We start from the raw sequence: 15040 nt of genomic DNA, 5'->3' as shown, positions 1-15040 counted from the left end.
AATAACATTCACATTACCATTAAAGAGTTCAACTGATACATGCAACACTACTTAGATAACAATTTATTATTTATTTTTAAAAAATGTTATTTTGATGCAGTTAAAGTTTTTATTTTTTTTAAATACATAACAACATTATTTACCAAATATATTCTATGTTGAAAACAGAAAACACAAATTTCAATCAACCCTAACTTATTCCAGCCACTGCCATGAGTTAGACACAAGCAAGCACCTTTAAGAAAACGAACTCAAATTTCATAGACAAAATTAAAACTTTAATGAACTTGTAATAATTACAGAATAATATCCACAAGAAAAAAAAATCTTAGAGTTTCAGTGGGGAGCTTAGCCCCATTGTAAATCAGTCTCTTAACCTATTACTTTCATTCCTGCATGTTTTGAGCAGGGGTACTGGTAGCAATGGTTGTGGTGAATGCAGCACTTTTAGATTCAGGCTTAGCAGTTTGTGCAGCTATGGAAGAAACATTAGCATGGGAAACTCCTACTGGGGCTGGTGTCCTCAATACATCTCGATTCCACTGCTTCTGCATCGTTTCGGCAGGAGTGGTGGCTGTTGGAGGATTCGTGCTAGGTTTCTGCTCTGTGTTACTTGAGGCATGCAGTTGCTGCAGCCTGTAATCGGTTTCAGGCCGACGGCAAACCTTCCTCAAAGGTACAATTTCCTAAGGGATGGAATATGCAAAAGACTCAAACAATGCAATATATAGTTTGTGCCCAGTGTGTGTGAGTGTGAAAACAATAATCGAGCAATTTAATTAACTAATACCTCAGATTGATCATGATCGTATCGCACCAAAAATCTACAACGACAACCTCTTACATCATGCCTCCGCCTTTGCGCATCAAGGACGTGAGCATCAAAGTAAAGGGCCTGGTCTTTACCTTCCTGAAAATATAGAAATCATTCGAAAAAATGACTTCTGAGAAAAGGTTTGATCAAAAGAAATATATATATACTCTCTCAAGATTGCTTCAATGTCATCTTTGATTGGCAGTTGTAAGCAGAAATCCACCTGAAAACAAAGAATAAGGTCCCCGGGAAGAACTGCAACACACTCGGATGCTTCACATGGGAGGGACCGTTGCCTGAGATGCTTGCGAACTTTAACCCACTCATCCTCCTCAGGTCCAAAGCCAGCAAAACGAACCTGTACTTCCTGCAAAAGACAGCAAAATGATTTTGGAATTCTCTTTCTTGGATGGCAAATTTTGGTATTCTTTAGTTATTCATAAACCATTAAAATTTTAATAATGAAACAGGAAAAGGTGAAATGATGACAACTTTCAAAAGTATCTAATCAATTTCAGGGGGAAAAAAAAGGAAAGATGGGATCAGGAAAACATAAGAAATAAGAAATAAGAAATAAGGGGAAAACATATGTAACTCGTGCAATATTAAATAAGCACTAGCAGCAGCGTATGCAGTAACATTGAGCTGAAAACCTACCGGATCACCTGTTTCCATATATCTATGGGCCAAAAAGGTTGCAACATCATACCTGAAAAATAGAGATTAAGAAATTGAGTTAATTGAAAATAATTTGTTTACCAGAGAACAAAATTTATATGAGATGAAGGTAATATTCGGCCTCCAAACTTCCCAATCCAAATCGCAAACTTACCACGCACCATCCCTTGAAGATTTAGCTTCAAACTCCATGAAAGATTCTGACATATGCCTTGTGGCAACAGGAACTGGGCAAAGAAAATGAGAGCAATCAGTCTAAAGTGAGATGATACAAAGAGGATAATACGGAAGCCCCAAAATGAAGTAGAACTCTAGTACCTTTAAACACTTATTAATTAGGCTGCTTAATCACTTACATTTGTTTTTCATAAACACAAGCTTCTGAGGTAGAGATTAGTAAAATTCCTCCCTCAAAAGTAAAATTATCAACATATAGTTAGAGATGAGAAAAAAGCACGGCTAATAGTAGAATAAGCAGAATCCTCCCTTAAAGTATCTTAAAAATCTAACCTAATGATTAGTAATAAACAGTTTAAGGAACCATTAAACTAACATATATGACGGATGATACAAATACTAGTAATCTTATGCATCACAATTAAAGACATAGGAACACAGCTAAACAATGTGTACTTCTTCCATATTTCAGATAAATAACTAAAGGGACTGTGAAGCATCCAATTATTAATCCCAAATTTAGGAAAAAGAAAGGAGGCCTTCAAGACTTCGAAGACAGAATCAAAATCCATTCTACCTGTAGTGGCTGGCATAGTAGTGGACATTGGAGCAGCCATAGGGGGAGGCATGGGAGCAGCAACAGGTTGAAGTACATTTCTCACAGGATTTGAATCATCCCGAGGCATAGATGTAACATTTAACTTCCCAGGAACCTTACTTGATTTTGCCCTAATTGCATAGCGCCTATTTTGGAACCAATTCCATACCTACACAAAACTTTCCAGAGTAAAGGACTTCAAATATTTCCTCAATACACAAAAAATCAAATCAAGTTCTTACTTGCTTAAACTGCACAATAGTCCTCCCTTTCCGTTCTGTTGATTCACTACAACCAAAAGAAATTTCCTTACAGTAAAGAATTATACATCATGCCGCATTACATTATGCTTTCAAGGAAATTAATGCACACCTGAACTTCTCCGCCAGACTTTCAAGGATTTCCCGAGCTGGCATTTGATTATGATGCTCTTGGAGAACAGTCTCCATATCTGCAACCTGGATGTAGAGATTAAGTCACAAACCCATTCTTTAGAGAATGCGGGAGGAATATGATTAACAAACAACTATACTACTTATCTCAAATACACCAGGATTCCAGTATGACCTTCAGTGATAACCAAAGAAGCAGCAGATTAAAAATTACTTTTGCCTCAGAACAGTCAGAATAAATAGACCTCATACCAAAAACTATTTGCAGCGAGCACATGTTTCCCATCCATGCTGTGATTAAAAGGGCATTACACCTTAAAACCAGGAAAATCTTGCTACCAAAATTGCCCCTTTTGATTCTACTGCCATCAAGAACATTACCTACTAGGAATTTTCATTTAATTCCCACATCAGAGTTTCCAATTTGTATACTATTTTTCCAGTTTTGGTGATACTGTCAGGGGATATCCAAAGCCTACTCCGGGGCTAATCCCCTTCCCACACGAAACTAAGAGCACAGGCTAGATTAATAAAGTTGAAAACCTTAAAGAAGCCCAAGGCATTTAGTACATAAGAGTAATTCCAAGCAAAAGCTAATGCTACCATTAACAAAGAAAGATAATACCTAAGCTCACTATTAAACAAACTATCAAGACAACCCCAAGAAATCAAAGATAAAAAATAATAGCAAACAACTTAAAAGTAAAAAAACCCAGAACTAAATCGAATAAATCAAGCAATCTAACTAATCCCTTCGACATTTTGAACTAAAAAAAGAAAATCCAAACATCCATATTCAAATACATGCAATGTAATAAATTGAAAAGGAGGGTACCTCAGTTTGGGTGAAACGGAAAGCAGGGCCACCATTACTAGGGGGCCGACCCATCTATTCCAACTCTCAACTCCCCCTTGCGCGGGCTCTTTTTTTTTTTTTTCCTGTTTTTGGGAGTGTGTCTACGAGGTAAAGAAAGGAAGAAGAAAGTCAAGATTTTGTTTTGAAAAAAAAAAAGTAGTTGACAAATTGCGATAGAAATTTAAATAAGAAAGAACTATTTCGTTTGGGTTTCGACTTTCGACCCTAATTTTGTCGCCAAATCAGGTGAGTCCCGTGCGTTTTATACTAAGTTTATTATCGTTTCATCCAGTAATAAAATCTATAATAATTTCTTAAAAGTAGTAAGAGTTTTAAGTATGGTAAAATATTTTATTTATTAAATTATAAAACGAGTTCGTCTCCTAATTTTTTTTTCTTTTTTCCTTGAATGAATATTAAATCCTGGTTAAAAAAAGGTTTGTAATTCTTAAATCTCTTCGAGTTATAAATCATGAGGCCACTACAAGAAAATCTTCCCATCCATGTCAACTCCCATTGCTTTTCAAAGTTGGAAAGTTAAAACTCTTAAGTCGTTTAATCACTTTACATCTGATCGTATTTTGTTAATGATTCTATTATTAATTGCATTAGTAGGGTCAATCAGCATAAAAAAACGCAAATACAAAATAATTAACTAGATAACTTTCAATACCATGTGAATCACTCGAATCCTATATCAATAATCTCAAATTTTTAAAGATTATAGGATTTGAATTGATAAGCTGCATTGCAAATTACTTGGGGACTTTTCATGCTTAATGAGTTTGAAATTTAAATATAAAATACATATGTGTTGATGGGGTGGATGGATTTAGTGACAAGTGCAGCTGCCATCTTTGTACCTAAAAGAAAAGGAAAAAGATCTAACACTACACAAATGTTCTCGTCTTGATCTCCAATTAGATTTGTCAAGGAACTAGCAGGAAAGCATTGCATTGTACATTCAACTTCAACAGTTCCATCAGAAAATAATAACCATGAAGTCGGATTCAAGTATATCCATTCCATTAAAAAGATCTTTTCTTTTCGTTTCATGGACTTTTCTTCCAACAGTGTAGCAAAAACATAGGCACTCAATGTTTCCTAAGCATCGTGGTCTTCAAAGTTGTTGACCTTTTCACATTCATCGATCCATTCACTGTATCTGTAATGAAAGAAGCCAAGTTAGGAACAATAAAGTTGAATGATAATAAGATGAATCACCAACTGGATTCATGTTGATTGTTACTTACATGTCTATAGGTTCTGTCAAAGCTGCAGAACAGAAGAAAAGAATGACAATATCTTAGATAATTACACAAAATCACAGTAATGGAAGTCAATGTACAACAAAGAGACTTAATAAACCACTAAAACATACTGCAATGGAATCAGCAAACAAATATAAAAGGATCCCTTCACCATCATAACATTCTCAGGACTAATTTCATTCACAAAGAATCCAGAAACCGACCTTCCCAACATGATACATCAGCAAGAACTAGACTATGCTACAGAAAACGAAAACGAAAAGGAAAACACAAAAACCGAAACCCCTTCTTCTATTCAGTTTTAATTTGGTAACTTGACGTTCCATAAACCTATTAGAACGCAAAACCATTTTACTTATAACCGGCCATCATTAACTCTAACAATAAAAATCAACATCTAAACCACTCATATCTTTATGATTTATAGTTTGACTAACAGGTGACATATTCATATGCTTCTGAAGTTTTGTTTTGACATCACTTATATAAAGGTTTAGGTGAACCAAATTTTCTTGAAAGTGATAGGTACAAGAGAAACTTTGGGAAAAGATATGAGACATGAACTTTGATGAATGATGATAATGTAAATTGTGGAATCAATGCAGCAGCAAATTAACATACCTGTAATGGTGGTGCAAAAGCTTTCTTGACAAATCCTACAAATTGCTTCACCAATCAAGTTCTTCATATCCCTAAAACCAAACCAAATCAAACCCTAAGTTCCCCAAGAAACAAAAACATAAATTCTAGAAACTAAATCTCACTTAGCACCCCCCCCCCCTTATTTTTAGAAATTGAAGTACCAATCGGTTGATTAAAGTGCTAAGGCCTCCATTCCAATTCCACTAATTCCAATTCAAATAGAACAAAATCTGGGTGCAAAGCAATTAATAACATTCACCCTAGCTAAAATCATATGTATGTTTCTTGAAAACATCAAAGCAAGAATCAACAAAGAGTAAAAAAAGTGAAAACCAACAAGCGGCATTCAACACCGGTTCCATGGTTGCAAAAGGGACAACTGAAAACAGTATCAAGCTTGTCCATTCTCTTCTTAGGTGGTGGCTTTGCCCTCGACTTCCTTTTCCCCATTTATTCAGAGAAAAAAGAACTCCTTAAATCTGTTATCAGCAATCAATAAATGATGCGATTAGATTCCAAAACAAGAAAAAAAGCATCAATCCAAAAATTAAGAAAAAAAACCCTAATAAAACTATTCGACTCTGTTACTTGAGGTGATCAAATAATCAACGCGACAATACATAACAAAATATTCAATGTTGTCCAATTTTCTTCAGAAAAAAAAAGGAGGGTTTTTTCTTTTAACTTATGAATGAGAGAATAGCTTGAGATTCAAAACCCAGAAATTAAAACTGATTTGGAGAATCGATGAATAAATATTTTAAGGAGAAAGAGAGCAAATTATATGTATATATAATTTTTAAAATATAGATACAGAAAGGTCTAGAAAGGTGATGAGAAAATTATGATTAACGCGGGCTAGCAATAAACGGTAAACGGTTTAAAAAACTAAAGCCAGCAAAGTGGCACCGTTTTTGATCTTTTCTCCTTTTGCTCAAGCTTAAATCAAAATCTTGTACATTCAATTTAAGTGGAATATATTTAAAAGGTTTAATTACTTTTTTACCCTCTAATTTTACAAAAAAAATTATTTTAGCTTTTCATTTAATTATTAAGTTTAATTACATTAAATTATTTAATTTAATTTAATCCTCCTGTTAACTATAACTAATGAAGTTTGATATCATCATCCATTAACTTTAACATTGGTTCCATTTTGACCCTTTGGTTAATTGTCATTTAAGTCCTCGAGCCTTTTGTCAATTAAAAATCTATAGCGATTGAACTTTTACGATTTAGTCCTTGAGCCTAAATTAACTATTTAATTGACAAAATTGATTGACCAAATATCAATACATTTTTATATTAATCCCGTATTCATATTTTAATATTTACGGACTCAGTTTATGAAAATGAGATTCCGAAACTGTCTTTTTAGGTATCACTAAAAATCAAAGCTGTGATAATGCAAATTGTGTGGGACTTATTTCATTTCTTGTCAAAACTACTTCTAATCCAAAGTTTATAATATAGGCTAAAAAAATGTGTGATGAAATATAAAACCATTTAGGTTATGGTTATTTTAAATCAACTAAGATGATTCGCATTGTATTAGTGTATCATTTATCAATTAATACACTTAAATAATGTCTCGTAAATAACACTTAAAATCATGATTTGAATAATAAAAATTATCAAATATCTCAATTTCATGAGAAATAATGAAAGCTTTTGTAATGAAAAATTTTAACTTACAATTTGGATGAAATAAATTACTTATTTCAACTCCAACCAACCACCTATATATAATGTACCGATAAGTACATAAGTACCTTTTTAAATAGTCATAACCTTTCATATTTAGAAGTTTACCAAATAAACATGATTATTTGGATTTGTAATGACCGAACAAACATATATTTTCGGTTTAACGCGCCAACCGAAACATCATTTCCTTGTATTGCTTAAAAATTTCATTAACTTCCTTTCTCATTTTCATGATTGTAAAAATATATGCATATCATATATATTATATAATTATGTACCAGTCATAACTATGCATGTAAAATATCATGTATATAATAAATTAGAATTTGGCTTTATAAAAAATTAATCCATTAATAAACTATTGATTTAGAAGAATGAAGCAAAAAGTATTGTTTCGGTCCATTAATAGTTCCTTTTGCAACCATACATCCATCTTCCTTCTTTTTTTCTTGCACATATATTATATAATTTTTATACAAAAAAATTATGCATGTTAAAATATCATGCAAATGGTAAATTAGAATTTAGTTTCTATCAAATAAATAATAATCCATGAGACAATCATACTTTTTCATAATATAATTAATATTGGTATAATTTAACTATTAAAATATGGGTAAAATAATAAATTTAACATTCATTTTCTCCTGATAAAAAATTCTTTTATTAACCAAAATTTAATAAGATCACCGACATCGATGTGGCTTTATTGTTGATAGTCTTCCTCATGGTACCATGATAGTAGTGGCATGTGAATGCACAATGAACATACACACCTTTAATTTCTCATAAATTGTGAAATTGAACCTTAAATTTATTGGTATGCATAGATAAAAATGAACTTGTGAGAAATTAACAAAGGCGTCAGCGAGTGTATAAATGTCACTTTATTTTAAGTTTTATTCGCTCCCATTTATATTTCGATGTGCAAAACAAAAGTTTCTATGTTTTGGTGTACTAAACAAATGAATTTTAACTCTTATTTATAAGGGTTCCCACGTCTCTTCATAGAGACATAACTATTCAAACGGACAGTCACATATTTTAGTAATAAACATAACAATTTAATAATAACTATGATATATTATTATTAATTAAGTAATATAACTTTCAATAACAAAAAAAAACATAATTCATCACTATGAATAATAATAACTCTTAATTAATAACAAAAACGAGTCCAAAATTTAAAAGGGCTTTCATTATAACTTGGAAGCAATATTAAGATAGGGACTTTGAGAAAATAGAACCTTTCAAAGTAAATAACATGTTAATTCTAATTTAATAAGTATTTCATTTTGATAAATTTACAACTAAACTAATATCAATTAACCAAATTATAAATGCAGTCAAGGTGATGCACCAATAGCTTAATTTAATATTGAAGAAAGTGAGATCAAAAAGAAAACAGGAAGTTGATACTGAAACAAAGTGAGATTCTGAAAGGTGAGAATTCCAGTTGGTATTTTCTAGGAATTGGAATATTTATGGCCAAAGGAGTCCTTTCTTTTCAAACCATATCTCCATTTTATTCCTCCACTTCTATTTCATTATATTATTCCTCCATATATGCTATTTAGATTTTCAAAGGTTATGAATTTAAAGTGGGTTTTTTTAAACCAAAATAATTAATTTATATTTCATATACTTAATTCACATTAATAATCTCCCATTTAAACCCAAAATTATAATGTATATTGGAATAAAATGTTAACATAATTTTTTTTCGAAAGAAGACATTATTTAAAAAAACAGAAAACAATTTAGTAACATGATTAAAGTATAAGTACATATTTATTAAGAACTAAAACTAATTAAAATGGAATCCCATGCCTCTTTTAGTGCTGCCGCTCGAACTCGAACCGAGATGCTCTAGCATTGCTTCTTAAGAGTAATGTGTCTATCGATTTCACCATAACGGCTTGCTCGAAATCATTTTTTAGTCAATCGTTGAGATTAAAGGTGAAAGGGTCAATTTAATGTAAAATGTCAAATTTATTAAGAAACATTTAATGATTAGGGTGTTCATTGCTTTGATTCACGTTATCACAAAAAAAAATAATTAAAATGAACTACAATTTAGTCATAACAACCGCAAATAAAGTACTTCGACTATAATAATAACCTAACTAAAATATTGATATAAAGATACGTTATCAAAAAAGAAAAAATGAAATGAACTACAATTTAATCATAACAACCACAAATAAAACACTTCGACTACAATAATAATCTAACTAAAATATTGATATTGATGGAGATAATGGGAATGCAATAGTTTCCTACTCTTAAGCTAAGGTATCGGCTTTCCGGAAGTTTGTTTGACAAAAAGGAAAAAAGTTTATATGGGTATATATACAAAAATTGACAGTGGAAAAACAGATTCTGAAGAATCTAATTCAAAAGGCATAAACTTTTATTATAATAATAAAAATGAAATCCTCACTCTCACTTTTAGCTTCTTCTTCTTCTTCTTCCTCGTTCTCTCGGTGATAAAAAAACGACAAAATGGGAAGAGGGAAATTCAAGGGCAAACCAACCGGGCACCGCCATTTCTCTACTCCCGAAGAGCTCCGTGCGCCACTATCTCTTTTGTTCTTTTCCCTTTCTTCGTATTTATTTACTTTTTTGAAGTCCTTTGCATGATATACTTGTACGTATTTTCTATGCGGTTTCCTGGCATCGGATCTAACCAAGCTTTCAGTTGCTGGATTATTAGCTCTACCGTATTGATTTTGATTTTATTTATTTATTTTGTGTGTGTGATCTTTCAGGTGCTACGTAGAGAAAAGAAAAGGGAGAAATTTATACTTTTAAATTTTAAGTTTTAGCTTCGTATAAACTTGGGAATGATTCCGCCTTTAATGCATGAATAACTTGGGAACTTTGAGTCAAATTCTTAGACAAAAATAAGAAACTATATATTTTTCTTTTATAACTTTTATTAATTTCACCTGTTTTGTTTTTTTGTTTTCCTTAAATGTTCTAATGGTTGCAGTTGCTGGTAGCTCTGCTCGTCCCCGTACTTTTAAGAAGGTAAGATTTTTATGCTAATTTTAACAAGTTGATTCACTTATGAATTTTGTTGATTCTTCTTGTAATTTGTTTGTTGTTATCATGTATTATGTATTGTTGCTGTATATTGCCTGAAAAGAATTGTATATGTATATGTATATGTATCTCAATCTTAATAGTGATTTCTGTGGAGGAGAAAATACTTAAAACTTTACTTTGACAAACCAAAATTGATGATTTGCTTCTTTTTTTGTGCAAATTATGTTGGTTGTCTTTTCATGTAGGGTGGATGCAGGGGCGAAGCCAGAAAATTTTTTTAGAGAAGGCAGAAATTAAATTGTAATTTGTACGATAGCAAAAATATAATTTTTAAAGGATTAAATCAAATTTTTTTCATTTTTAGGGGGTCAAAGTGCAATTTTACCTTTAATAATTTAAAATTTTAAAAATTTTAAAGGGCCAAAATGGAAAATTTTCCATTTTGGGGGGCCGGGGCCCCTGCCACCCCCCTAGATTCGCCCCTGGGTGGATGACAGGTTTGACTGTTGTAATTTCATGAGTTTTGGCTGTTTGGGCTATTTTAAGTCACGTAATTTCATCTCTTTTGGAATGTATTCTTAAAGAGATATTGATATGGAATTGGAATTTTTATGTGTGAAGACTTATCTTTTGGTTGTCACATTTAAATGGCTGTAATTGTCAGTAAATCTAAATTTGACATATATAGTGACAGTAAATTAATATTGAATGATTGCAATAAATTTATCACCTAAGTTGATGATGTTTGTTCTGTTATCTTTTTGATGCTTCACAGTCGGTTATGTCGAGTGTTTAATTGGAAATTTTAATTTTCCTTTTTATGCTTTTCTTTCTTCCCTTTTAGGGATGTGTATCCGTTGTAGTACTTCATTTAAACTTGGTAAATGAGATAATATTTATCTTTCATTCTAGGAAGAAGCTGAAGTGGAGGAAGAAGAAGAACGGTCTGAAGAGGAAGTAGAAGAAGAGCCTGAGGTCATTACATTTTGTACCTTTTCAGTATAATATAATGGGCACTGTTTCCATTTGCTATGAGTTCTTGTTGTGTTATTTAACTTTTATACTTCCTGTTTGATGTTGGTGACATTATGGCAGAAACGAAAAGGGACCCAAGGGCTTATTGAGATTGAGAATCCAAATTTGGCCAAACCAAAGAATGTCAAAGCTAAAGCTAAAGATCTTGTTGTAAGTTTGACAAATGCTCCTCTGCTGCACAAAATCTGGATTTATATATGAATTTATAACTGTAGAGTAATTGAAATTATATGTTCCAGATGGGCAAAACAACTGAACTATCAAGGCGTGAAAGGTTTGTGATTCTAGTTCTCTCTCTTTATCAAATTTGACTGATCGTTGCTTTATCGTGTGCATCTGGGTCAACTTTTGATTGCTTAAATGCTTTTACTAGTTTATAATAATTGGCATTTTGCTTTAGTAATAGTTATCTGTCATATCACATAAAGGAAAAAAGAAATTATTATCATTGTTGATTCATATATAGTTCAATAATTCACTTTGTTGGACCAGTTTTATTTTGATGAAGCACTGTTAACTCTTTCTGCTTTTGTTGAATCTAGAATTGATATAACATAGTAGTTCTTTTGTTGTGTTAAGTTGCATTTGTGGGATAACTTTGAGGCTGAAAAGGTAATAGACTTTTGGACATTAAATTTTAGTCTCTTTTGGTAAGGGAAAGATTTCCCACAACTAACAAATATATGATGTAGATTTGCTATATGTGTAAATCCTTCTCAGTAACTCTACCAACTGCGGGGTTTAAAATTTGTTTCCTCAAAGTTGAAATCATGTCCCATATGCCTATAACTTCCTGGTGTTTACAGACTATATCTTTTATATTAGCATCATGTTGAATTATAACATCAATACCTTATGTCTTTAATTGGTTATTTCCTTTGAGACCAGCTTGGTTGTGCTCTTATTTTAATGTTTATGACTGCAGAGAGGAAATAGAAAAGCAAAAGGCACATGAACGATATATGAAGCTGCAGGAACAAGGGAAAACTGAACAAGCAAGAAAGGATTTAGGTAACTTAAATTGAGTGGTTGTACAGTATTGTAACCTAAATTTAGTGTTTGGCAGCCCTTGCAAATATTATGATACTTCGACATGGCTTTTTCTGTGTCCTCTGTGGGACTGATTTAATTCTTTTTGGTTAACTGAATTCAGACTTGTAGCTGAGGTTGAAATTATGTTCATTGACTATAGTTCATTTGAATCCCTGGTTAAGGCACCCTAGTTTTTAAAAGGTGCCTCATTGCTTAGACAATGACAATTGTCCATGGACTTAAGTGGTTAGAAATGTTATATGGAGCATTGAGGTGTTGATAAAATACTCATGTTTGATTGCTGAGGTGAGTATGTAAAGGTAACATGATTTTAGTACCAGTCTTAAAGGTTGCAGGAATGTAAGGAAAGGTGTGTAAGAAGAATAAGATCTTTTCCTTGGGATTTTTTTTAAAAAATAAACTGGTTTCTTCCTGCCGTAAGTGCTATAAGTGCTTAAATTCTGAGGTGGTAAATTGTGTAAAACTATTATGATCTGCTAATGGTGATGGAAAGCTGCACCAAACAAAAGCCGAGGATGGAAAGTCTCTTGTATGTTAGATTTTCAAAACTGCTATTTTCTTTAGCAATCTAAACCATCTCTAATGGATGCATTGAGAAGGAAGAGGTTTAAGAGATAAATATTGCTGGTTTTCATGTATGGTACAAATGAGCTGGTTTCTCCTATTTGGTAAGGGCAAACTCCCCTGCAACTGAGTATATAGTATAATATCACAGTACCACCTTGATGTCTCATAAGCACTGTTGTGCTTTCGGCTAACAAGCTTAACTCCTTTGTTTTTTCCATTTCCGATGACTGCAGTGATACACACCTCTTGTACAAATTTTGTTCTATTGTTTTACTGATTTTTACTTAATTACTATTGCAGAGCGCTTAGCCCTGATAAGGAAACAACGGGCAGAGGCTGCTAAGAAGAGAGAGGAAGAGAAGGCTGGTATGGTTCTTGCCAATTGTTGTCTCATCTTTATATTATAATACGAACTTTTTATTCCTCTTTGTTATGCTTCGTTCTGGTTAGTTATTTACTCCCCAAGTTTTCTGATATCAAAAATTGGTATCAGAATAGGCCTGCACTACATCTGTATTTGCAATATCAGTCGAAGCTGATACTATTTCTATTTGCCCTTACAGTGAGAGAACAGAAGAAAGTTGAAGCTCGCAAATAACCAAGCTGAGGAATCAATTATGACAAGGTTACCGTCAGTTTTTCTCTATGGCTTATATATGATATTTACATTTGTATACTGAAGCATTTATCCCGTAAAAAATTGCTTTGAAGCTTATACATACAATCAATCTTCTAAACTTAATTGTACCTTATTTAGTTTTGGATCATCTCAATATTTGCTTGTCGTTCATGTTTCATGTCGATGATGATCTGTTTGTGCACAAACATTGAAACATGCTAAAACATATAAGCAAAGAGCATAGATTTGGCTTATGCTTAGTAGGAGGGTACAAAGAAAGTAGAGAAGTTCTTGATGACCTTGTTTGAATTTTGAACATCTAGATTATCAAATCGGTGCTGACATATATTAGTACTTGAACAAAAAATGGTTCATCTATCCATACAGCAGTGATTGCATTTGGTGGCTTGTAGTTGGTTACCTGGTGGCCAAGAAGGGTTTCTGGGAGAGCTTTTACTTGCCCATGCGCTAGTTCAGCCAGGGCCCAGACGTGTAGTTGATTGCTGAAGACCTGATTTATTGAGCTACACAGCTTAGGTTGTAAAAGTATCGTGGAAAACTCTGAACTAAAAGTTGGATTATATTTTACTCTTTTTACTAAAAAATAAATAAATTAGTTATGTACACTAGATCAAAGAATAATTTGGTCTTATTTGTTAAAAAATTCATCCATCTAGACCATTAAAAATGACGTGATTGATAGAATAATTAGATAATAACATATGACTACGTGTATCTCATGTTGGCATACAATGATAAGTTTTTTAACAGTAGAAATAGATGGAATTTTTAATAAAACGATTTTTATTCTTTGATTTAACGTACAAAAATTAATTTACTCATCTTTTGAGTAGAATGAATAAAATATAATATTCAACTCCTAATACATACATCTTCATGATACTTTTACTAGGATTAATTCTTTTGTTTTGAAAAATAAAATTACTTTTTGATATATTTTATCGATTAAAATAAATTGAGATGAAATTGGACCCAAGACTAGGTTGAAAGCAGCCCGAGGAATAATCATGACCCTTCTACGTAAGTCACCTAAACTCATTACAGCACTCGAACTAATGCCCAAGTTCATTGATCCTCACTGAGTAAAGGAATACTAAAATAAATACCATAACAATGTATATATACATAAGATAAAATAAGGGATAGATGAAGGAAAGAGGAAGTTGAAGATGGGGGGTGTAGGTAGCCTTGGGAAATGGACAAAATCCAGCACAATAAATCCAACTTTGAGGTTTTTTTATTAGGCCATAACAAAGCGAAAGAATCTGGTCTCAACTTTGCACATTGAAGCAAATAATTAGTACTACGAGGTGGAGAAGGAAGAAAGATACCTTGTTAACTACACTTTCTACTATTTCATTTCTTCCGCTTGTATCCTCTTTTATCTCCTTTTCTTTAGCCATTTGCTTAAATGTAAAATTGTATTTTTAGCTATTTTTCAATTTAAGCCATTTTAACCTTTCAATTTTTAAAATAACAGGTTTTAATGAGTTCTTTATATCTATTAACACGTGTATACATATTATATTTAATTTTTTTGTTAAGGTGATGAGTTA

The 15040-nt window shown here is 32.2% G+C and overlaps 3 protein-coding genes across 11 annotated transcripts; 1 reads left to right on the top strand and 2 right to left on the bottom strand.

Annotated features, from left to right (window-relative positions):
• Window positions 1-236: 236 nt before the first annotated feature.
• On the bottom strand, window positions 237-3750 carry LOC107939178 (protein SAWADEE HOMEODOMAIN HOMOLOG 2). The gene is made up of 9 exons (XM_041086900.1): window positions 3495-3750; window positions 2640-2725; window positions 2510-2555; window positions 2247-2436; window positions 1647-1719; window positions 1472-1523; window positions 1038-1181; window positions 791-910; window positions 237-686 (listed from the first exon to the last, which is right to left on the bottom strand). Exons 1-9 carry the CDS (start codon window positions 3546-3548, stop codon window positions 387-389), a joined length of 1065 nt encoding a protein of 354 aa, XP_040942834.1. The 5' UTR covers window positions 3549-3750; the 3' UTR covers window positions 237-386.
• A 656-nt stretch (window positions 3751-4406) lies between these two features.
• LOC107939181 (transcription elongation factor 1 homolog) lies at window positions 4407-6226 on the bottom strand. Of its 4 annotated transcripts, none has more exons than XM_016872470.2 (5): window positions 6049-6226; window positions 5766-5907; window positions 5408-5478; window positions 4769-4790; window positions 4407-4680 (listed from the first exon to the last, which is right to left on the bottom strand). In XM_016872470.2, exons 2-5 carry the CDS (start codon window positions 5876-5878, stop codon window positions 4620-4622), a joined length of 267 nt encoding a protein of 88 aa, XP_016727959.1. In that variant the 5' UTR covers window positions 5879-5907; window positions 6049-6226; the 3' UTR covers window positions 4407-4619. The 4 variants fall into 4 exon arrangements, with proteins under 4 accessions (XP_016727959.1, XP_016727958.1, XP_016727960.1 ...); XM_016872469.2 differs by having other exon boundaries at window positions 6017-6224; XM_016872471.2 differs by having other exon boundaries at window positions 6114-6186.
• A 3294-nt stretch (window positions 6227-9520) lies between these two features.
• LOC107939180 (28 kDa heat- and acid-stable phosphoprotein) lies at window positions 9521-14087 on the top strand. Of its 6 annotated transcripts, none has more exons than XM_016872466.2 (9): window positions 9521-9710; window positions 10134-10171; window positions 11102-11164; window positions 11285-11374; window positions 11464-11498; window positions 12150-12235; window positions 13145-13210; window positions 13408-13469; window positions 13877-14087. In XM_016872466.2, the coding sequence occupies exons 1-8, from the start codon at window positions 9644-9646 to the stop codon at window positions 13440-13442; spliced, it is 480 nt and encodes a 159-aa protein (XP_016727955.2). In that variant the 5' UTR covers window positions 9521-9643; the 3' UTR covers window positions 13443-13469; window positions 13877-14087. The 6 variants fall into 6 exon arrangements, with proteins under 6 accessions (XP_016727955.2, XP_016727953.2, XP_016727952.2 ...); XM_016872464.2 differs by having other exon boundaries at window positions 13854-14087; XM_016872463.2 differs by having other exon boundaries at window positions 13851-14087.
• The last annotated feature ends 953 nt before the right edge of the window (window positions 14088-15040 follow it).

This window comes from Gossypium hirsutum, chromosome D01 (genome assembly GCF_007990345.1).
Source record: "Gossypium hirsutum isolate 1008001.06 chromosome D01, Gossypium_hirsutum_v2.1, whole genome shotgun sequence".
NCBI classification, from domain to species: domain Eukaryota; kingdom Viridiplantae; phylum Streptophyta; class Magnoliopsida; order Malvales; family Malvaceae; genus Gossypium; species Gossypium hirsutum.
Note: the sequence above shows the minus strand (reverse complement) of the source record. Positions and strands in the feature narration are given on the sequence as shown.

Bases quoted from the DNA above. Each gene is read 5' to 3' on its own strand.
- LOC107939178 (XM_041086900.1), bottom strand. From the start codon at position 3,548: ATGGGTCGGCCCCCTAGTAATGGTGGCCCTGCTTTCCGTTTCACCCAA. The intron at 1,182-1,471 runs GTAGGTTTTCAG...TGTCTTTTGCAG, and splicing joins ATATGGAAACAGGTGATCCG to GAAGTACAGGTTCGTTTTGC. The intron at 687-790 runs GTATTAGTTAAT...TCCATCCCTTAG, and splicing joins ACGATCATGATCAATCTGAG to GAAATTGTACCTTTGAGGAA.
- LOC107939180 (XM_016872466.2), top strand. From the start codon at position 9,644: ATGGGAAGAGGGAAATTCAAGGGCAAACCAACCGGGCACCGCCATTTC. The intron at 10,172-11,101 runs GTAAGATTTTTA...CTTTCATTCTAG, and splicing joins GTCCCCGTACTTTTAAGAAG to GAAGAAGCTGAAGTGGAGGA. The intron at 12,236-13,144 runs GTAACTTAAATT...TTACTATTGCAG, and splicing joins ACAAGCAAGAAAGGATTTAG to AGCGCTTAGCCCTGATAAGG.
- LOC107939181 (XM_016872470.2), bottom strand. From the start codon at position 5,878: ATGGGGAAAAGGAAGTCGAGGGCAAAGCCACCACCTAAGAAGAGAATG. The intron at 4,791-5,407 runs GTATGTTAATTT...TCTGTTCTGCAG, and splicing joins CTTTTGCACCACCATTACAG to CTTTGACAGAACCTATAGAC. The intron at 4,681-4,768 runs GTAAGTAACAAT...CTTTCATTACAG, and splicing joins TTGACAGAACCTATAGACAT to ATACAGTGAATGGATCGATG.